This window comes from Odocoileus virginianus, chromosome 11 (genome assembly GCF_023699985.2).
Source record: "Odocoileus virginianus isolate 20LAN1187 ecotype Illinois chromosome 11, Ovbor_1.2, whole genome shotgun sequence".
NCBI lineage: Eukaryota > Metazoa > Chordata > Mammalia > Artiodactyla > Cervidae > Odocoileus > Odocoileus virginianus.
Window position 1 is genome coordinate 23487501 of NC_069684.1, and position 23336 is coordinate 23510836.

General features: G+C 38.4%; 1 protein-coding gene across 1 annotated transcript; it reads left to right on the forward strand.

Annotated features, from left to right (window-relative positions):
* Positions 1 to 6548: 6548 nt before the first annotated feature.
* MRPS14 (mitochondrial ribosomal protein S14) lies at positions 6549 to 22856 on the forward strand. The gene is made up of 3 exons (XM_020902293.2): positions 6549 to 6656; positions 20861 to 21019; positions 22501 to 22856. The coding sequence occupies exons 1-3, from the start codon at positions 6612 to 6614 to the stop codon at positions 22681 to 22683; spliced, it is 387 nt and encodes a 128-aa protein (XP_020757952.1). The 5' UTR covers positions 6549 to 6611; the 3' UTR covers positions 22684 to 22856.
* Positions 22857 to 23336: the final 480 nt, after the last annotated feature.

The window sequence follows — 23336 nt, forward strand, 5'->3', positions numbered from 1 at the left end:
CCTGGAGGCCGCTCCAGGAGAGCCTCGTGAATGGGAAGCACTGCAGGGGTGAAGCAGGAAGAGTGTTCAGCTCCTAGGAAGTTGCCGAGCCAGCCTGTGCCAGACAAGGTCCCCAGGCCCAGGCAGACACCAAGATCAATATTCTGACTCTGCAATTCCCAAGGCTACAGTCAAGTTAAGCCTGCTATTTACCAGTTACAAGTCAATAAAAAGGAATACTTGGGGCTTCCTTGGTGGCTCAGAGGTAAAGAATCTGACTGCCAATGATCCCTGGGTCGGAAGACCCCCTGTAGAAGGAACTGGCAACCCCCTCCAGTATTCTTGCCTGGGAAATCCCACTGGACAGAGGAGCCTGACAGGCTACAGTCCACGGGGCCACAAAGAGTCAGACATGACTTAGAAATTAAACAGCAAAAAGAATAATTGAATAATCCTTGCCCCCCGCCAAAAAACAAAAAGAAAAACAGAAAGGCAAAGGAAATGATCAGTCCCCTATTAGGTATAGACTAAACGCCAGAGGAACAACCTATGTGAGGGTCGACACTAAAGAGTTGGCGAAATGAAGGCCAAAGGGACAGTGAATGACTGAATGACTGAACTAAACAGGAAGGAGTGGGGGATCCCTGGATTCTTACTCTGCCTGTCCCCAAGGGTTTGCACGGGCTGTCCCCTAATTAGGACCAGATCATGGCCTTTCCCTCCGAGAAATACATTTTTCAAATATTTTGGGTGAAATAATAGAGGCATGAAAAACAAGGACAGGTTGATATTTTTAAAATCAACTTCAACATTTCTGTGTATATCATAAGGAAATTGAAAAAACATTTCAAACATAAATATAACCAGTAATCTGGTCATTCACCTATTAGTCTTAGTATTCAAGTGTATTTCCTTCTTCACCTGTCTTCGATCTAGCTGTATATGTGTGTATCTAACCTATAAACATGCCTGTATCTTTAAATATATATTTAAGATTTTGGAACCCATCAGATTTTTTAAAACTAGAATTATGTTATTTCTTAGTTCATTTAACTCTCCCCCTACTGTTAGACTTTTAAGTTATTTATTTGTCCCTATTATAAATAACCCCAGGGTATATGTCCTTGTATATAAATTTTAGAGTTACTCAGTATGTCTTTGGGATAGATTCCTAAAAATGGTACAACTGGGGCAATATAAAACTTTGTTGTTTTTTTTTTAATATAACAACTTTGAACAGGCTCTTGCTAGATTATTTTGTAGAGAAGTTATACCAATTTATATTTCTACCACTAGGATATGAAATTCCCCATTTCCCCATACCCATAACAACACTGAACTTTTTTTTTAATCTTTGTTAATTTGCGAGATTGAATTGTCATTGTTTTAATTTGCATTTTCTTGGAAACTAATGAGGATGGATACTTGTTATTAGACATTTGGAGAATTGTCTACTGAGATTTAAGTTCAAAAATATGTTCACCTGTCTTTTCTCCTATTTTAAGGCTTTGTTAACATTTAACTCTTTATCTAAAATTTAATTTGATAAATGGTAAGTGGTAAAGATATAATTAAAACAGTGTTTCCCAGATGTTCTTTAACAGTTTTTCCGTTATCACTTGTTCAGCGATTTTTATGTTTCTCTTAATATATAACAAGTTGTAATTATATTGGGGTTTCTTTCTGACCTGTCTAAGCTAGTTTATTTACCTGTCTGTTGATTTTGGCATCAGTATCACACTAGTTCAATCACAATGGCTTTATAATATGTGGTGTTTTAATATCTGGTAGAGCAAGACTATTCATTATTTTTCCTCTTTGAAAATTTCATAACTTTCTAACCTCCTTCCAACCCCACTTGGTCTTTTATATAAATTTTAGTATTAAGAAAATTTGCATTGAGGGCTTGGATTGAAATGCCACAAAATCTATTCTTTAACCAACTGATAAGTTTGTAAGTAAGGATCCCATGACAGTACTCCAGGCTTTGTCCCTGAACTGTTATTTCCCCATTGTCGAGTGAGGATTAAAGTCATAGACCTTGGCCTGGGACTAGCTCCATGAGCTCAGCAAGTCGTCTAACCTCTCCGTGCCTCAATTTCATCATATATACAGTGATTCTTGTCATTTTATAGAATCAGACATCAACTAGCACAGTCTCTCACAAACAAACCTCAAAACATTTAACAATTAAATTTTATTCTTTTTACTCCAAAAGTAATTTTTAAGTCTTCTCTAAAGGAAAGATTATATGGAAAAAAACAAAGGCAATAAAACTGGCAACACTGGGTATCTTCAACTACATCTAAGTTTATCATGCTGAATTGCATCAGAAGGACAGGGATTTTTTTTCTGTCATCCTACCTCACACACATACACCATAGTACATGATAGACATTTAACACATGTTTGTTGAATGAACGCTGTGAAAAGAAGTGAAAGGTAAAGGAGAAAAGGAAAGATATACCCATGTGAATGCAGAGTTCCAAAAATAGCAAGGAGAGATAAGAAAGCCTTCCTCAGTGGTCATTGCAAAGAAATAGAGGAAAACAATAGAATGGGAAAGACTAGAGATCTCTTCAAGAAAATTAGAGATACCAAGGGAGCATTTCATTCAAAGATAGGCACAATGAAGGACAGAAATGGTATGGACCTAACGGAAGCAGAAGATATTAAGAAGAGGTGGCAAGAATACACAGAAGAACTATACAAAAAAGACCTTCATGACCCAGATAATCACGATGGTATGATCACTCACCTAGAGCCAGACATCCTGGAATGGGAAGTCAAGTGGGCCTTAGCAAGCATCACTATGAACAAAGCTAGTGGAGGTGATGGAATTCCAGTTGAGTTAATTCAAATCCTAAAACATGATGCTGTGAAAGTGCTGCACTCAATATGCCAGCAACTTTGGAAAACTCAGCGGTGGCCACAGGACTGGAAAAGGTCAGTTTTCATTCCAATCCCAAAGAAAGGCAATGCCAAAGAATGCTCAAATTATCACACAATTGCATTCATCTCACACACTAGTAAAGTAATGCTCAAAATTCTCCAAGCCAGGCTTCAACAGTATGTGAACCGTGAACTTCCAGTTGTTCAAGCTGGATTTAGGAAAGGCAGAGGAACCAGAAATCAAATTGCCAATATCCACTGGATCATTGAAAAAGCACAAGAGTTCCAGAAAAATATCTATTTCTGCTTTATTGACTATGCCAAAGACTTTGACTGTGTGGATCACAACAAACTGGAAAATTCCTAAAGAGACGGGAATACGAGACCACCTGATCTGTCTCTTGAGAAATCTGTACGCAGGTCAGGAAGCAACAGAACTGGACATGGAACAATAGACTGGTTTCAAATAGGGAAAAGAGTACATCAAGGCTGTATATTGTCATCCTGCTTTTTTAACTTATATGCAGAGTACATCATGAGAAATGCTGGGCTGGATGAAGCACAAACTGGATTCAAGATTTCCAGGAGAAATATCAGTAACGTCAGATATGCAGATGACACCACCCTTCTGGCAGAAAGCAAAGAAGAATTAAAGAGCCTCTTGATGAAAGTGAAAGAGGGGAGTGAAAAAGTTGGCTTAAAACTCAACATTCAGAAAACTAAGATCATGGCATCTGGTCCCATCACTTCATGGCAAATAGATGGAGAAACAGTGGAAACAGTGACAGACTTTATTTTGGGGGGCTCCAAAATCACTGCAGATGGTGAATGCAGCCATGAAATTAAAAGATGCTTACCCCTTGGAAGAAAAGCTATAAACAACCTAGACAGCACATTAAAAAGCAGACACATTACTTGGCCAACAAAGGCCCATTTAGTCAAAGCTATGGTTTTTCCAGTAGTCATGTACAGATGTGAGAGCCGGACTATAAAGAAAGCTGAGTGCCGAAGAATTGATGCTTTTGAACTGTGGTGTTGGAGAAGACTCTTGAGTCCCTTGGACTGCAAGGGGATTCAACCAGTTCATCCTAAAGGAAATCAGTCCTGAATATACACTGGATGGACTGACACTGAAGCTGAAACTCCAATACTTTGACCACTTGATGCAAAGAACTGAGTCATTGGAAAAGACCTTGATGCTGGGAAAGAATGAAGGTGGGAGAAGGGGACAACAGAGGATGAGATGGTTGGATGGCATCACCGACTCAATGGACATGAGTTTGAGTAGGCTCTGGGAATTGGTGATGGATAGGGAGGCCTGGCGTGCTGCAGTCCATGTGATCACAAAGATAAGAGAAGGATATAAATGAAGGAATAAATGAATGAATGATGATGGTTCTCCTGATCTTAGAATTCCAGGACAGTAAGGTCAACAGCCATCCCCACTTTTTGTCAAATAGCCAGGGAGAATCGCTTTAAACTCTTCTAAGGAAAAACAGGCTAATAACACACTAATACTGTTTAAGATATCATTCAGTTCAGTTCAGTTCAGTCGCTCACTCCTGTCTGACTCTTTGCCATCCCATGGACTGCCGCACGTTGGGCCTCCCTGTCCATCACCAACAGGCTGCAGGGGGAATGGGAAGTTACTGATTAATGGGTACAGAGTTTTGGTCGGGGAAGAGAAAAATATTCTGGAGATCTACGGTGATGAATGTTTGTACAGTGACATGAATGTACTTGATGCCATTGAACTGTACACAAAAAAATAATTAAGATGGTAAGTTTTATGCTATGTATATTTTACCACAATTTTTTAAAAGTTACAAAGCTGTTTAAAGATACTGTCAGAACTAATTTTACAGAAAGAAAGCAAAAGACTGCTGCATATAAAGTTGGCTCACCTATTTTATTAGCTGATTGTGTTACTATTTTGGCAACATCACTGAGTCCCAGTTCATACTGCTAACCACACAACAGGCCAATAAATCAAGAGATAAGTTACTGGGACAAGGAACTGTGACCTTATTCAGAAAGTTGGCAGACAGAGAAGATGGAAACTAGTGTCCCAAAGAACTATCTTCCTGAAGTTACAATTTAGGCTTCTTTTATACTAAAACAGGAGGGAGTAGTCTCGGCTGTGTTAATTTCTTCCTTCAGTCATTCACAGATGGGCCTGATCAGGATGTTTTCTGTGAACTAAATAAATTTTTTTTAAACTTAATTCTCATTATCCAGAAGACAGGGTTCCCAGAAATATGCCTGTATGCTTACTTATGCAGTCCTGTCCAACTCTGTGAAATCCCATGGACTGTAGCCCGCCAGGTTCCTCTGTCCATGGGATATTATTTCCAGGCAAGAATACTGGAATGGGTTGTCATTTCCTCCTTCAGGGGATCTTCCCAACCCAAGGATGGAACACAAGTCTCCTGCATTGGCAGGCAGGTTACAGCTAAGCCATCAGGAAAGTTTCACAGAAACGTGCCATTATGTATAATTTAAGCTTATAGGTAGCATCCCTTTAGTGATTAACTTGTAATAGAATACAAAGGTTCTTCCATATTACAATTGCAGAAGATAACCCTCAGCTGTGGGGAGAGAAAACAAAGGTTATCAAATGCGCTAGAGTTAGGACTAGATGCCTGCTTGACCCTGGTCCCGGAATTCTCTGATTCTACCCTAATAGGAGCTCATGCTGGTCTTCCCTGCCAGCTGGCCTTAGTCAATCCCTCCCCAGATCATAAGCCATGTTCCAAAAAACTTGAACTTCTAAAGAAAGGAGTCTGCACTCAACTTTCCTTTCCATAAGACTCCTGTCCAATAATGTAGAGGTAAATGGCACACAGGGACATCGATTCATAAATCAATACATCTATTAACATACTAGCTTTGCCAAGCTAACACATACTCCTTGATACTCGTCTAGGAGGACAGTAGGTGGCTGGTATTTGCCTCACTTGCTATACAAAGGAGCCGCACCAAAGGTTAATTCCAGACCCAAGGACTTTTGTTATAAACATGAACTGAAAGTTCCTTGTACTACAGACTGAAAACAGCACTTTTAACAAAATGGCAAAGCTCCGCGCTACCCACCCCCTGCTCCGGGAAAAAAATTTTAAAAATGATTTAAGCGCTTTTCACCTGAAGTTTAATACACGATATACATATTTTAAAATATTTTTTTTTAAGACCTAGACACATTCATGGAACTACAGCATTGCCATTAACAACATGATTATATGACCATTATGGCTGAGAGAAAAGAGAGATCTGCAAAATTTACAAGAGGGACGAGGAAGGAAGAACCGGACAGAGGAAGAACTGGCCGTAACTGTGGGCTTCTAGCAAGTAGCATCCTAAACTAATGGAGGATACAGGAGAAGCAGGTTGAGCGAGAATTTAAAGAAAGAGACACTGGTGCAATGAACAGATAGGTAGGAAAGGGTGGAAGAAAAGGAGGTGAATGAGGACAAAGGTTTAAGAGGTTGTGTAAACCGCTCAAGAAGGGAGGAACAGGTGAAGAGCGTCCCAGTCCACTATCAGTATCACAGCTCCGCTTCCAGATTGTTATTTTGCCCAAATTCCGTTGAATACCGCGAGAACGCTAATCCAATTAACTATCCCCGCCTTCCTGAACGCTAAAGACCCGCCCCCTGCGGCCCAGGTCCCGCCCCTCGTGTCCTCGCTGTCTGCGGCAGTGTTAATAAAGTTGCAGAGGTTTGACATTTGCGGTCGACAAGATGGCTGCCTCCATGTTCGGCTCTCTGCTGCGGATCGTCCGGCAGGTCTGGCCCGCGCCGTTATACCCTTCTTCCCTTCTACTCTGAACTTCCAAACACACAGGTCCTCCCTCCACTGTTCTGTCACCAGGAGCGCCCAGTGCAGACCTGTTCTAGTGTTCTCTGTCTATCCGCTTCCCTCTTCCGGCTTGATTCCGGGGAGGGCCGAGCTGCAAATGTAAATTTGTAAACTTTATTATTTGTAAACTTAGAGCTTTTTTTGGAAACTTAGAGCTTAGGGTTATTTGTAAACTTAGAGTTGACTGGTGTTGAAAGCCTGCAGGCTGACTCCAATTTACGAGTGTAAGTGGAGGCAGGTGTCTGAAGAATGAGGACCCCCAAGACTCCCAATGTTAAAAAAGAGAAGCCTAGCAAAGGAGACTTGAACAGAGCTAGAGAGGAGAACGTGGTGGCCTGGAATCACATCAGGAGCAGCGAGTGGGGAACTCTGGTTAAAGTCAATTAAAAGAAGGGCTGAGAATTGCCCGTTGGGTTTGCGTGCGTGCCTGATCAGTAGCTTCCGATTCTCTGAGACCCCATAGACTGTAGCCCGCCAGACTCCTCTGTCCATGGGATTCTCCAGGCAAGAATACTGGAGTGGGTTGCCGCGCCCTCCTCCAGATCTTCCTGACCCAGGGATCAAACTGGCGTCTCCTGGGACTCCTTCATTGGCAGGCGGATTCTTTACCACTGCGGCACCTGGTAGCTCCTCTGTTGGGGTTAGCAGCGTGGAAATTGTTGGAACCTGCATCATAGCAGTTTCGATGGTGTGGTGGGGGTGAAAGTATTAGAGACAGAATAGGAGGAAAGAAATGCATTGTATCTTTCCTACAAACAGACTACAAACGTAGACTAACCTTTGAAGACGTTTTGCTGCAAAAGGAACAGAAAATTGGGTCAATAGCTGAAGAGGAGGTGGATTAAGAGTGGGTGTTTTGTGGTGTTTTCTATTTTTAACGTGACAGAAGTCAGTGCGTGTTTCTGTGTCAAAGGGAAAGATTCTGTAGAGGGGGTAAAATAGATAATGTAGGAGAGGGAAGAATTGCTGAAGCTTTGCTTGTGTAGGCAAGAGGTGGTGAGTTTAGTGTTAGATTATTTGGTCTTCAGAACATGAACAGTTAATCTGTAATGGCGTTGTCCAATAGAAATAAAATACCAACCACATTTGTAACTTACAATTTTCGAGTAGCCAGATGAAATTAATTTTAATCAAGTTAATTTAAAAGCAGATGAAATTAATTTTATTAAAATATTTTAAATACGTTTATCAAAAAATATTGTATTTCAACATGTAATCTCTAAATATGATGTGTGAGATCTTACATTCTTTTTTTCATGCTAAATCTTCAAAATCAGGTTTGTATTTTACACTTAGAGTACATCTTAGTTTGGATTCTAAACGTTCCACGATTAAGATGAAAATGTAGTCCTATCAAAACTAAAATTTTTTAATGTTTGCCTTGCTTATGTTTAGATTTTTTTCATTAAAATTAAATAAAATTTAGAATTACATTCCTCTAGTTACTTTTCAAGGGCTCACTAGTCATGTGTGGTTAGTGGCTACTGTATTGGACAGAGCCGATCTTTAATAGGAGGAGGGATATGTAGTGCATATGATTGCAGATGCTTTTTAAAAAATTTATTTTGTTGAAGTAGAGTTGATTTACAGTGTTATGTTCATTTATGCTGTACAGCAAAGTGATTCAGTTGTATGTATTTTTTCATATTCTTTTCCATTATGGTTTATTACAGGATATTGAATTTAGTTCCCTATGCTATACAGTAGGACCTTGTTTTTCCATTCTATATATAATAGTTTGCATCTGCTAATCCCAAAGGCCTTATCCAGCCCTTCCCCACGCCCCCTCCCCCTTGGCAACCACAAGTCTGTTCTATATGTCTGATTATAGATGCTTTTGATTTCATAATTGAAGAGAAAGTGAAGTCATCAGCTAAACATGGGGATGTGGGGGCAGGTGTCAGGGATTTAAAGAAAGAAGAGATGGTGTGAAATAGTCAAGAGTAGATCAGAAGAATAGTGGCAAGAATTAAAGAGTCATTAAGGTGAAGTGCAAGAGGGATCAGGGAGTTGAGGGTGTATGAAAGACAGTATTGTGTTTATAGACCATGGAATTCAGGTGGCTCAGACTGTAAAGAATCCGTCTGCATTGTGGGAGACCTGGGTTTGATCCCTGGGTTGGGAAGATCCCCTGGAGGAGGGCATGGCAACCCATTCCAGTGTTCTTGCCTGGAAAATCCCCATGGACAGAGGAGCCTGGCTGGCTACAGTCCATGGGGCAGCAAAGAGTCAGACACGACTGAGTGACTAAGCACACAGGAGATAGGAAATCAAAAGCTGAGAGACAGGTGAAAAGCTGGTAGGAGCAACGGATTAAAAGTTCCAGAGGGGCTGTTATTAGGGTGTTAGAAGAAACATGCTAGAAAGAAGTGATAAAGTATGAGATACACACAATTGGATGATAGAAAACTTCCACCCACTGGGAATAAAAGACCTCTAGCATGGAAATGAATAGGAAAAGAAGAGTGGAGGACAAAATGAATGGAGTAAAAGAGTTCGAGGAATGGAGAGATCAGGGTATAATTTCACTTGTGTTGAGATCACCGGGAATTAAGACAGGAGGAGTGATAGCCAGGATTGACAGTGAAAAATGAAAGGGAATGGTGGGGGCTGTGGTAGATGACTGCAGTGGTGGAAGTATAACCCAGTGGCACTTGAGTCACAGCTTCCTTTCAGGAAGGAGGGACAGTCTGGAAGCTGCAGTAAAGAGCAAGAAAGCTTCCTCCCAGTTGTGGGAGAAAAAGAGCTATAGGGAAAACTATTGAGCAAATATCTGGAGGAGTTGTTAAGAGAAGTTGAGGATTTAGAAGATATTGATGATGGTAGACCATGAGTTGAAGACAGTCCAATGGAATAGTTTTAGGAGATGAAGAGGGGTGAGAGAGAGGGGTAGGTTAGAATATGTACAGAACAGAATGGAAGCAATCTTAACATGTAAAGCACTGTAATAAACTGGTAAGAAAATACAATATAATAGAAATGTGGGCAGAGGAGATGTAAGAGACCAGTAAATGTTTATTTTAAAAGTGTATTGTGTTTATAATCAGAGAAAAAAGTTGTACAGAAAGAATAAAAAGTTCTTTGTTTTTTCTTAAATAAATAGAAACGTGTTAGGAGACGGTAGAGAGAACATTATTTAGCGATAGTCTGGAAGAGAATTGAAGGGGAAAATATTTAATTTTGCTTTCTAATTCTCTTTTGCTTTCAGTTTCATAGGTAACAGCAGACATTGCATTGCCCCTTCAGAATTGTTTCTTTCAGCCAGAATGACCTCCTTGGACCTTACCACTCTATCTTGTCCATTTCCTCATTTGGTTTGGAAAAACTTCACCTTCTCTCCCTTCCCCCGCTTCCTAACTGTATCAGAATTCTGTCAGGCCTTCAAAGCCTTGCCTAAGCCCTCTTTCCATGACGCATATTTCCAGCCACTGTGACCATGGTACTCATTTGAGTCAGTCATGAATGAAATTTCAATATTGATTTGATACATGCTGTCTTATTTCCAGAAGATGATTTTAAATTTGTCGTATTTCCCCTTGAGACTTTGAAGCATTGAAGGCAGTTTATCTTTTGTTGATAGGTTGAAAAAAAAAAAGATTATCTTTTTAGTAGTCTCATTTTCAGTTTTATAGTCTGTATCATGCTGTACATGTATTTCTAAAACAGCAGTTATAAGAGGCCATCATCATTTTCCATAGCTGTAATTTAATGAACATACAGTATCTGCTCTGGTTTGGGAAAGACTTGAGTTTCTAATGGCCTATACCCTGTGTGTACCGTTAGAAGTGTTGGCTCTCACCATGTAAACATGTGACAATGAGGAACCCTCTGTCTTGTTACTGGACAACTCACGCTAAGAAATGAGTTTTGAGTGACAATTTCAAAGTACCCATTGAGCCAGCAGTTCTGCTTCCAGGAATTTATCCTGCTGATATATACAAATATATATGAAATGATTTACATAAGACATTATTCATTGCAGCATTGTTTATAATGATAACTGGTGAGGTATGGTCTAGTTATCCACCAGTAGGTCACAGGATAATAAATCATGATGCATCTGTGGGGAGGAAAAAAGTTCTCAGCTGGAGCCCTTGTGTCAATGGCAAGAGAAAAGCATACAAATTTGTAAGTTTTACCCAACACAGGAGTTTTCATAAGGAAAGACGAACCAAACGAGTTAAACCTAAGTGGGTTTTGTGCTAGGGTTAATGAAGCCTGGTAAGTCATGGGAAAATGTGGTAAGACTAAAGGCATGAGCTATGTGTAGAAAACTAAAGGAAGGTTAGCATGGCCTGTTATTCAGATTCTTCTCAGTGTTCCTCAGGCTTCAGAGATAAGGATGCTTCTTTTATACCCTGGGTATACGAAGGAACCCTCTCGTGAGGGTCTTGTGACCTGTTCCAGGGAAAGGTCAGAAAGTCCTTCATGCACCTGCTGTTTCTCAGATTCCTTTTGCTTGAAATAAACAGTATGCCAAAGGAGCCCTATTTTGAGATAGTGTCTCCTGAACCTGGTCATTTCCATATAGTGGAATAATATGCAACCTAGAACAATGTGGAAGCTTTTAAACATGGATATAGAAAGAGCTCTAAAATCTGTTGTTAGATGTGAAAAAAAATGGGTAGGAGAGGAAACATGGGAGAGGGAGTGTGTACGTGTATTTTATAGGCAAAAATCTCTGGAAGATTACAGAAAAGAAATTAGTAACTTGTTACCTCTGGGATGGGGGTATGGTCACTGGGCAGGTAAGGGATGATGTGGGAGGATGAATCCACTTTGTGTCTTTTTTTTATTATTTTTTTTTTATTGAACTGTAGTTGATTTACAGTATTGCTTATATTTGGTATTGTGTGTGTGTTCCTTTTCTTAATTCTTTTCCATTATAGGTTATTACAAGATACTGAATATAGTTGCCTGTGCTATACTCTAAATTCTTATTATCTTATACATGCTAATGTGTATCTGTTAATCCCACACTCCTAATTTATCTCTTCTTCCTCCCTTCCATTCTGATGATCATAAGTTTGTTTTCTGTATCTGTGAGTCCACTTCTATTTTGTAAATAAGTTCATTTGTATCATTTTTTAAAAATTCCATATATAAGTGATATCATGAGTCTTTGATTTTCTTTCCTTAAAATGATCATCTCTAGATCCATCCATGTTGCTGCAAATGGCCTTACCTCCTTTATTATGGCTGAGTAATATTCCATTGTGTGTGTGTATATACCCCACATCTTTATTATTCATCTGTGATGGACACTTAGGTTGCTTCCATGTCTTGGATATTATAAATAGTGCTGCTATAAACATTGTGGTGCATGTATCTTTTTGATTTAGAGCTTTTTCCGGATACATGCCCAGGAGCGGCATTGCTGGATTATATTGTAACTCTTTTTAGTTTTAAGGAATGTTTTCCATAGTGGCTGTACCAATTTGCATTCCCACCAACAAAGGAGGACAGTTCCCTTTCCTCCACACCCTCTCCAACAATTGTTATTTGTAGACTTTTTGATAGTGGCCATTTTGACCCATATGAAGTGATACCTCGCTGTCGTTTTGATTTTCATTTCTCTGGGAATTAGCGATATTGAATATCTTTACATGGACAGAGGAGCCTGGCTGGCCATGGTCCATGGGGTCACAGAGAGTCAGACATGACTGAAGTGACTCAGCACGCACGCACATGTACCTGTTAGCCATCTGTATGTCTTCTTTGGAGAAATGTCTATTTATGTTTTCTGCTCATTTTTTAAATAGATTAAAATTTTTGTTGGAGTGTAATTGACTGACAGTGTTGTGCTAGTTTCTGCTCTAGAGCAAAGTGAATCAGTTACACATATACACATGTCCACTCTTCTTTAGGTTCTTTTCCCAGATAGGCCCTTACAGAGTATTGAGTATAGTTCCCTGTGCTATGCAGTAGGTCTTTATTAATTCTGTCTTTTGTATATAGTTACATATATGTGTCAATTCCAATCTTCCAACTTATCCCTTCCCTCCATCCCCCCAAACCGTAAGATTTCTTTCTACACGTGACTGTTGTATAAATAAGTTTATGCGATATTTTTAGATTCCACATATAAGTGGTATCACAGGATATTTGTCCTTCTCTAACTCACTTCACTGAGTATGACAGCCTCTGGGTCCATCCATGCCTCTGCAGTTGGCAGTATTTCATTCTTTTTTATGGCTGAGTAATATTACATTGTACACACATACACATATATGTACCACAACGTCTTTATCCATCTCCCTTGTTGAAGGACATTTAGGTTGCTTCCATATCCTGGCTACTGTAAATAGTGCTGCAGTGAACACTGGAGTGCATGTATCTTTCTGAATTACGGTTTTCTTCAGGTATATGCCCTGGAATGGAATTGCTGGATCGTATTGCTGGTAATTCTGTTTTTAGATTTTTAAGGAAACTGCATGCTGTTCTCCATAGTGGCTGTACCAGTTTACATTCTGACCCAGCAGTATAGGAGGGTTCCCTTTTCTCCACATTCTCTCCAGCATTTACTGTTTGTAGGCTTCTTGATATCGGCCATCCTGACTGGTATCAGGTGATAACTCATTGTAGTTTTGATTTGCATTTCTCTGAGAATTAATCATGTTGAGCTTCTTTTTGTGTGCTTTTTAGCCATCTGTATGTCTTCTCTGGAGAAATGTATATTTAAATCTTTTGCCCATTTTTTAATTGGGTTGTTAGTTTTTATGTTAGTGAGTTGTGTATGCTGTTTGTATATTTTGGAAATCAAGCCCTTGTCAGTACCATCACTTGTGAATGTTTTCTCCCAGCCCATGTTTATAGGTTTCCTTTGTTGTGCAAAACTTTATAAGTTTGACTTGGTCCCAGTTGTTTAGTTTTGTTTTTATTTCCATTATTCTAGGAGATGGGTCCAAACACATATTGCTGCAATTTATGTCAGAGACAATTTATGTCAAAGACTGTTCTGCCTATATCTTCCTCTAGGAAAATGTAGCAGTGCAACTTTTCTTGGGACCATTTCCTGGAGAGATTGTTTTTTCTCCATTGTATATTCTTTGTTTGTCCTAGATGAATTCACCCTAGTGCAGGGGTTTATTGCTGGACTTACAGTCCTGTTCCATTAATCTGTTTTTGTGCCAGGACCATATTCTGTTGATTACTGTAGCTTTGCAGTATTGTCAGCAGCCAGGGAGTCTGATTTCCTCTATCTCCATTTTTCTTTGTCAAGATCACTTTGGCTATTCAGGGTCTTTTATAATTCCAAACAAATAAAAAAAAGTTTGTTTTAGTTTGTGAAAAATACCACTCATAATTTGATAGGGGTTGCATTGAATCTATAGATTGCCCTGGATAGTATTAGTAATTTTCACAATAAAATTGTTAATTTTCACAATATTGATTCTTCCAATCCAAGAACATGGTATGTTTTTCCATGTGTTGTGCCATCTTCAGTTTCATCAAGGTCTTACAGTTTTTGAAGTATGGGTTTTTGCCTCTCTTGGTAGGTTTTATTCTTGTTTAGTTGTGTTTTTTTAGTTTATTTATTCTTGCTAAGTTGTGTCCAACTCTTTTGAGACCCCATGGACTGTAGCCCACCAGGCTCCTCTGTCCTTGGGATTTCCCAGGCATGAATACTGGAGTGGAAAAAAAAAAAAAAAGGATACTGGAGTGGGATGCCTTTTCCTCCTCCAGAGAATCTTCCTGATGGTGGGATTGAACCCATATCTCCTGCATTGGCAGGTAGGTTCTTTACCACTGAGCCCCAGGGAAGCCCTCAGCAGATTTGAAGTGAACTGAAAGTGGCTCAGTTGTCTCTGGCTCTTTGCGATCCCATGAACTATACAGTCCATGGACTTCTCCAGGCCAGAACACCGGGGGGGATAGCCTGTCCCTTCAGTGCATCCTCGCAACCCAGGGATCGAACCCAGGTCTCTCGCATTGCAGGCAGTCTTTACTATCTGAGCCACAAGGATGGTATTTTATTCTTTTTGATGCAATGATAAATAGGGTTGTTTTCTTAATTCTCTTTCAGATTTTTTGTCGTCAGTGTAGAGAAATGCAACAGATTTCTGTGTATTGATTTTCTATCCTGCAACTTTGTCAAGTTCATTGATGACCCTCAGTAGCTTTCCAGTGGCATCTTTATGATTTTCTATGTATAGTATCAAGTCTTCTGTAAACAGTGGCAGTTTTACTTCTTCCTTTCTGATTTGGATTCCTTTTTTTGTTTTCTGATTTGGCTAGGACTTTAAAAATTTTATTGACTATTTCTGATCTTAGAGGAAATGTTTTCAGCTTTTCACCATTGAGTATGATGATGTTAGCTGTGGTTTTATTGCACTGAAGTGTGTTTTCTCTGTGCTCACTTTCTGGAGAATTTTTATCATAAATGGATGTTGAATTTCTTTTTCTTATTTAAAAGTTATTTGTTTTTAATTGGAGGATAATACTTTACAGTGTTCTGTGGGTTTCTGCCATTCGTCAGTGTGAATCAGCTGGGTGTACATGTGTCCCCTCCCTCCTGAAACTCCCTCCCACTCTAGCTTGTCTCCGTGCGCAGGTTGAGCTCCCTGCATCATATAGCAATTGCCACTGGCTATCTAGTTTACACATGGCAATATATATGTTTCAGTGGTACTGTCTAAATTCGTCCCACCTTCTTCTTTCCACGCTGTGTCTGCAAGTCTGTTCTGTCTTGCTTCTCTATTGCTGCCTACAAACAGGGTCATCAGTACCATTTTTCTAGATTCCACATATATATGTGTTAATATACAGTATTAATATTCTGACTTACAGGCTCTAAGTTCATCCACCTCACTTGAACTGACTCAAATTCATTCCTTTTGTGGCTGACTAATATTCTGTTATATATATGAACCACAGCTTCTTTATCCATTCATCTGTCAGTGGACATGTAGGTTGCTGCTGGGTTCTGGTTATTGAAAATAGTGCAGCAGTGAACATTGGGATACATGTGTCTTTTAGAATTGTGGTTTTCTCAGGGTATATGCCCAATAGTGGGATTGCTGGGTCATATGGTAGTTTAGTTTTTAAAGAAATCTCCATATTGTTCTCCACAGTGGCTATATTAATTTATATTCTGACTATCAGTGCAAGAGGGTTTCCTTTTCTTCACATCCTCTTTAGCATTTATCGTTCATTGATTTTTTGATGGTGGCCATTCTGACTAGTGTGAGGTAGTACCTTATTGTAGTTTGATTTGCATTTCTCTAATAATAAGCAATGTTGAGCATTTTTTTTCATGTGTTTATTAGCTATCTGTATATCTTCTTTGAGAAATGTTTGTTTAGGTCTTCTGCCCATTTTTTTATTGAGTTCTTTGTTTTTCTGATATTGAGCTGCCTGAGCTGCTTGTATATTTTGGAAATGAATCCTTTGTCAGTTGCTTCATTTGCAATTATTTTCTCCCATTCTGAGGGTTGTCTTTTCACCTTGTTTATGGTTTCCTTTGCTGTGCAAAAATTTTTAAGTTTAATTAGATCCTGTTTGTGTATTTTTGTTTTGATTTCCACTACTCTAGGAGGTGGGTCATAGAGAACCTTGTTGTGATTGATGTCGGAGTATTCTGCCTGTGTTTTCCTCCAGAAGGCTTGTAGTTTCTGGTCTTACATTTAGGTCTTTAATCCATTTTGAGTTTCTCTTTGTGTATAGTATTAAGAAGTGTTCTAATTTCATTCTTCTACATATAGCTGTCCAGTTTTCACAGCACAAGTTATTGAAGAGATTATCTTTTCTTCATTATATAATTTTGCCTCCTTTGTCAAAAACAAGGTGCCCATAGGTACATGAGTTTATCTCTGGGCTTTTTGTTTTGTTCGATTAGACTATATTTCTGTTTTTGTGCCCGTACCATACTGTCTTGATGACTGTAGCTTTGTAGTATAATCTGAAGTCAGGAAAGTTAATTCCTCTCACTCCATTCTTCTTTCTTATGATTGCTTTGAGTATTTGGGGTCTTCTGTGTTTCCACACGAATTGTGAAGTTTTTTGCTCTAGTTCTGTGAAAAATGCCATTGGTAATTTGATAGGAATTGCACTGAATCTGTAGATTGTTTTGGGTAGTATAGTCATTTTCAGTGTTTATTCTTCTAATCTAGGAAGATGGTATATCTCTCCATCTGTTTATGTCATCTTTGATTTCTTTCATCCATATCTGATAGTTTTCTGAGTACAGGTCTTTTGTCTCCTTAAATAGGTTTATTGCTAGGTATTTTATTTTCCTATTGCAATGGTGAATGGGATTAATTCCTTAATTTCTCTTTCTGATTATTCATTGTTAGTGTATAGTAATACAAGGGATTTCTGTGTATTGATTTTGCAGCCTGCACCTTTACTAAAATTACTGATTAGCTCTTGTTATTTTCTGATAATTTTCTGTAATTTTCTGATAATATCTTTAGAGTTTTCTATGTGTAGTATCTGCAAACAGTGAAAGTTTTTACTTATTTTCCAGTCTGGATTCCTTTTATTTTTCTTCTCTGATTGCCATGGCCAGCATTTCCAAAACTATGTTGAATAATAGTGGCAAGAGTGGGCACACTCGTCTTGTTACTTATCTTAGAGGAAATACTTTTTCACCATTGAGAATGTTTGCTGTGGGTTTATCATATATGACCTTTATTATGTTGAGGTAGGTTCCTTCTGTGTCCATTTTCTGAAGAGTTTTTGTCATAAATTAGTGCTGAATTTTGTCAAAAGCTTTCTCTGTATCTATTGAGATTTTCATATGATTTTTATCTTTTAATAATGTGGTATATCATATTGATTGACTTGTGTATATTGAAGAATCCGTGCATCCTTGGATAAACCCAACTTGATCCTTAATCTGTTGTTGGCTTTTGTTTGCCAGAATTTTGTTGAGAATTTTTGCATCCATGTTCATCAGTGATACTGGCCTGTGATTTTCTTTTTTTGTGATGTCTTTATCTGGTTTTGGTATCAGGGTGATGGTGGCCTCATTGAATAAGTTCAGAAATGTTCCTTCCTCCGCAATTGTTTGGAATAGTTTCAGAAGGATTGGTGTTAACTCACCTCTGAATGTTTGGTAGAATTCTTCTGTGAAGCTGCCTGTTCCTAGACTTTTCTTATTGGCACTTTTTAAATAATTGGTTTTATTTCAGTATTAGTAATTTTCTGTTTCCTCCTGGTTCAGTCTTGGGAGATTGTACCATTCAAAGAATTTGTCCATTTCAATTAGGTTACACATTTTATTGGGATATTTTTGCTCATACTAGTCTATTATAATCCTTTGTATTTCTGTGGTGTCGGTTGTAACTTTTCCTTTTTCATTTATGATTTTACTGATTTTGGCTCTCTCCCTTTTTTTCTTGATGAGTCTCTCTGAAGATTTGTAAATTTTGTGTATCTTAAAAAAAAAACCAAAACCTTTTACTTTCATTGCTCTTTTTTATTGTTTAGTCTCTTAATTCATTTGTGCCCTTTTATGATTTCTTCTACTAACTTTGAATTTTATTTCTTCTTCTTTCGCTGGTTGCTTTAGGTGTAATGTTAGGTTGTTTATTTAAGATTTTCTTGTTTCCTGGGATAAACTTGTATCACTGTTAACTTCCCTCTTAGAAGTGCTTTTGCTATATCTCATTTTCATTTGTCTCCAGATATTTTCTGATTTCTTCTTTGACTTCTTCAGTGATTCTTTGTGTAATAGCATATTGTTTTATCTCAGTGTGTGTGTGTGTTTTTTTCCTTTTACTTGATTTCTAGCTTCATAGCCTCATGATAGGAGAAGATGCTTGATATGATTTCAGTTTTCTCAAACTGACCACCGTCTGCTCTGTGCCCCTGCATGGGATCTATCCAGGAGGATGTTCCAAGTGCACTTGTAAAGGATGTGTATTCTGTTTGGGGGTTGAATGCTCTATAAATATCAGGTCTGATGTGTCATTTAAGGCCTGTGTTTCATTATTTATTTTCTGTCTGGATGATCTATCCAGATAGATATTTGTGGGGTGTTATAAGTGGGGTGTTATACCCCATTGATATAAGTGGGGGGTTAGTGTCCCTCACTATTGTTACTGTCAATTTCTCCTCTTATGTTTTTTTAACATTTGGCTTATCTATTGAGGTGCTTCTATGTTGGGTCCATATATATTTATAGTTGTTATATTCTTGGATTGATCCTTTGATCATTATATAGTGTCCTTCTTTGTCTCTTGTAGCCATCTTTAAAAAGTATATTTTATCTGAGTATTGCTATTCCAACTTTTATTTGATGAAATAAAATAAATGAAATGCATGAAATGCATTTTTCCATCCTGTCTCTTTCATTCTGTATTTCTTGAGAAGTGGGTCTTTCATCAACAGCATATTTGTGGATCTTTTATATTCATTCAACCAACCTATGTCTTTTGGTTGGAGTATTTAATCCGTTTACATTATGGTAATTGTCGATATGTATATTCTTACGGCCATTTTGTTTACTGTGTTGGATTTGTTTTTGTAGGTCTTTTCTTTTGTTTTTGTAGGTCTCTTCTCCCTTTACTCTTTTATTCTGTTGTGATTTGATGACTCTCTTTAGTGTTATATTTGGATTCCATTTTCTTTTTTGTATGTATATTATAGACTTCTGGTTTGTTGCAATTACCATGAGGTTTTATATTGGAATGTGTATTTATACTTACTTGTTGTAAGTTGATCTCTTATTTTCTAATGCATTTTAGGTACTCTGCATTTGTACTCTCTTCCCCTCATGATTACTATTGTTTATTTTATATTTTACATCTAGTTTTGTGTAACCCTTAACTGCTTGTTGTGGATACAAATGGTTTTTTTTTTTTTTTTTGTCTTTTAACCTCCCTACTAGCTTTGTGGATGGATGGTTTCCTACATTTATTGTATGTTTACCTTTACCAGTGAGTGTTTCCATTTTGTCATTTTCTTGTTTGTAGTTGTGGCCTTTTCTTTTCTGCCTCTTGAAGTTTCTTTATCAGTTTTTATAAAGCTGGTTTTGTGGTGCTGAATTTTCTTAGCTCTTGCTTGTCTGTAAAGCTTTTGATTTCTCCATCAAATCTGAATGAGACCCTTGCTGAGTAGAGTATTCTTGGTTGTAGGTTTTTCTCTTTCATCACTTTTAAGTACATCATGCACATTCTTCTGGCCTGCAGTTTGTGCTGAAAAATCAGCTGGTAGTTTAATGGGAATTCCCTTACAAGTCATTTGTTGCTTTTCCCTTGTTGTTTTTAAGTCTGTCCTTACCTTTAACTTTTGTCATTTTGATTACAGTGTGTTATGGTATATTTCCTTTGTGAATTAATCCTGTATGGGACTCTCTATGCTTTTTGTACTTGGGTGTCTGTTTCCCTTCCCAAATCACAGATGTTTTCAGCTATTGTTTCTTCAAATATTTTCTCAGACCCTTTCTCACTGGGATCCCTATAATGTGAATGTTAGCATGCTTCCTGTTATCCCAGAGGTCCCTTAATCTGGCCTCATTTCTTTTCATTCTTTTTTCTGTTACATGGCAGTGATTTCCACTCCTATGTCTTCCAGTTTACTGATCCATTCTTCTAAATCATTGAGTCCACTACTGATTCCTTCTATAGTATCCTTCATTTCAGTTATTGCATTCTTTAATTGTTTCATTGTTCTTTGTATTTTCTAATTCTTTTTTGAAAGTTTATAATTTCTTGCCCTCTGCATCTGTGCTCCTGCCGAGTATGAGTCCTTTGATTGTCTTTATGGTCATTACTCTGAACTGTTTCTTGGGTAGATTGCCTACCTCCACATCACTTAGTTGTTCTTATGAGGTTTTATCTTGTTCGTTCGTCTCAAATATATTCCTCTGTCACCTCATTTTATCTCAAATGCTGTTTGTATTTTATGTATGTAGTAGGTTGGTTACGTTTCTTGACTTTGGAGAAGCGTTCCTCTGTAAGACATCTTTTGCATCCCAGCATTGCTCACCCAATAATGACCAGGGGCCAGGTAGTCCCAGGGTAGTGTCTGGCCTGAATTTGCAGATTATTCTGTGGGTTGCAGAACAGTAGTTTTCTTTCTCTGAGGGGCTGGTGCCTGTCCCCTCGTGGGTGGAGTTGGGTTTTGATCCTCTGGCAGATCCTGGGTCTCTGACTCTCCTTCACTTACTCCTTATCTCCTTTAGGTGGTTCCTTCATCAGCTTCAGGCCAAGTTCGAAGTTACTATGTTGATTGGAGAATGTTGCGTGATGTAAAGAGAAGAAAAATGGCCTACGAGTATGCAGATGAGAGGCTACGGATCAATTCCCTTAGGAAGAATACTATTCTTCCAAAAAACCTTCAGGTTAGCTAATTAAGATGAGTATCTGCCAGAAAACCATTAATTCAAATCACTTCATACTGTTTGTTGTAACTTCGTATACTTTGTGAAGACTAGAATCTAGTTTTCTTGGTCAACATAAACAAATACCATTGAAACTTGATTAGTTTCAAATGAAAAAATTATTCATTTTTAACTAGCCTTTCAGCCTTTTCATTAGGTGATACTTAGAAAGTACTGAGGCATGGTGACCACACAGAAATTGGAAAATTATTTTGACCTATGGTGTCTCTCCAGTTCATCCCAGTCTTTCAGCGTGCCCAGCACATGACCTACACTATTCCTTATCGAAGGCCATCCCTAAGCCTGCTTCTGAATTCCTTTACCCACGAGGTGGCCTTCATATAGGTTTGACTTCTTGTCATACTGTTTAACTTGAAAAAGAGAATGTCAGCTCAGGCTTCCTGAAGCATAAGTCCTGTACCAAATTGTTAGCATAAAATACCTGCATTCAAGAGTCTTATCAGAGACTATAACTCATACTCAAGGTCATTAAACTTATCAAAAGCTCAGAGTAAAAATTATTTCATTCATTTAAATTTGGAGAATAATATACAGGCTCTTCATTATCATGGATTCTTTTTAAATCTTATCTAAATTCAGCCAGATAAGCAGAAAACAGAGTGCCTTGGACCACTGTGTTACAGCTTTTATTGTAATGGCATTAAGCTACTTGCCTATATTTAGGCAGTAGTAAGTGGCTCCTGAGAAACAAAGCTTAAGATGTTAGGGAGGACAAATTTATGAAGACCTCCATGAAGAGTCTCCAGCTTGAGAACCGTCAATAGCTGTGCAGAGCCTCTGTGAATCCTGGGAACTTACATGGCTCTTTGTTGCCTGCTAACTAGCTTACAAGGCGAATTTCTGTCCCAGTGCTAATGAATTTACAGGCTCTCACAGAATGCTCTTTTGTTTCATTTTCCCTTTGCCTAGTTTCCTCGTTTGCTGTACAGATCGATTTGTTATATATCAATTTTCTCAGTAAAGCTGGGACAGTCATTTGGGGAGACAACAGAAGTGCATGCATGTATTTTCCAAAAGAGAAATGAGAATGTTAGCCTTGAGGTCAGGGACCGAAAGGAGGGAGAGGGAAGGCTTGGGGACTGTTATTGTTTCTTAGGCTAGTTGCTGGTTACACAGCTGTTTTCTATTGGTGAAAACTTTTTGAGCTTTACACTTACAGTTTGTGGATTCTTGATTTTGTTTGTTAGGTTTCAATTTAATTTTGAAAAATTACATTGCGAGTATGTCAAACAATTCTGTCATTTTTCCTTTTGGCCTGTTTCTACTCAGTAAAATTCATCATAGTATCCAGGGTCCTTTTGCTGAACTCGGCTGCATTAATCAATCTAGCCTTTTGTGTTCTCTTCCTCTGAGCATTGACTCATCATCTAGAATTCATAAATGCATGTGATCTGTGTAAATAATGTTGTGACTTCCCATAGGAGGTGGCTGATGAAGAAATCGCTGCCCTTCCCCGGGATAGCTGCCCCGTTAGAATCAGAAATCGATGTGTTATGACGTCCCGTCCACGAGGTGTAAAGCGACGCTGGAGGCTCAGCCGTATCGTCTTCCGTCACTTAGCTGATCATGGGCAACTGTCTGGGATCCAGCGAGCAATATGGTGATCAGCTCCAGAACCTACTGACCTTGCAGGAAAACCATTTAGGCAAGAAGAGACTTTTCTAATAGATAAAAACCTGATTTTTATTTGAGTGTTCTGTCAGTGAATAATATTTTTCTAAACATACTGTTCCCAAGCATAGTGCAAAGAGTAATAAAAAAAAAAAGTTTGTGAAAATATGTTCTGTATGGTTGTCTTTTCCTTCAAATTTAATCTTTTAGCAACATGTAAGTGTTCCTGTATTTTTTTAAAGAGCATTACTTCATCCAGCAGTACTATCTTGCTCTTTGACATGTAACTCATGTGTGGTAATTTTTAATCCTGGGCTGGCTACCCAGATCTGCACAGCTCACTTTTAGTTGGTTGTGAAGACAGACAGTACATTGGAAGGTAAATGTGATGTTCTGGATTATCTAACTAATGCTCAACCTCTTTGTGTGATGGCTGAACCAAAAGAGAATCACTACTTGTTTTCTTGCTCCATCTTCAAGAGCCCTTAGAACAAAATGTGTCTCTTTAAGGCCTGAAAACCTATCCCAGGAGGAAAAGTCCTGCTGGAATGGTATGTATTTGCTGTATTCATATTTATTTCATCTGTAACAGAAATGAATAAAGGGAGAAAAAGTTGTCTTGTGCAGCAACTTGATGATGTCATCA

Bases quoted from the DNA above. Each gene is read 5' to 3' on its own strand.
- MRPS14 (XM_020902293.2), top strand. From the start codon at position 6,612: ATGGCTGCCTCCATGTTCGGCTCTCTGCTGCGGATCGTCCGGCAG. The intron at 6,657-20,860 runs GTCTGGCCCGCG...TATCTCCTTTAG, and splicing joins TGCTGCGGATCGTCCGGCAG to GTGGTTCCTTCATCAGCTTC. The intron at 21,020-22,500 runs GTTAGCTAATTA...GACTTCCCATAG, and splicing joins TTCTTCCAAAAAACCTTCAG to GAGGTGGCTGATGAAGAAAT.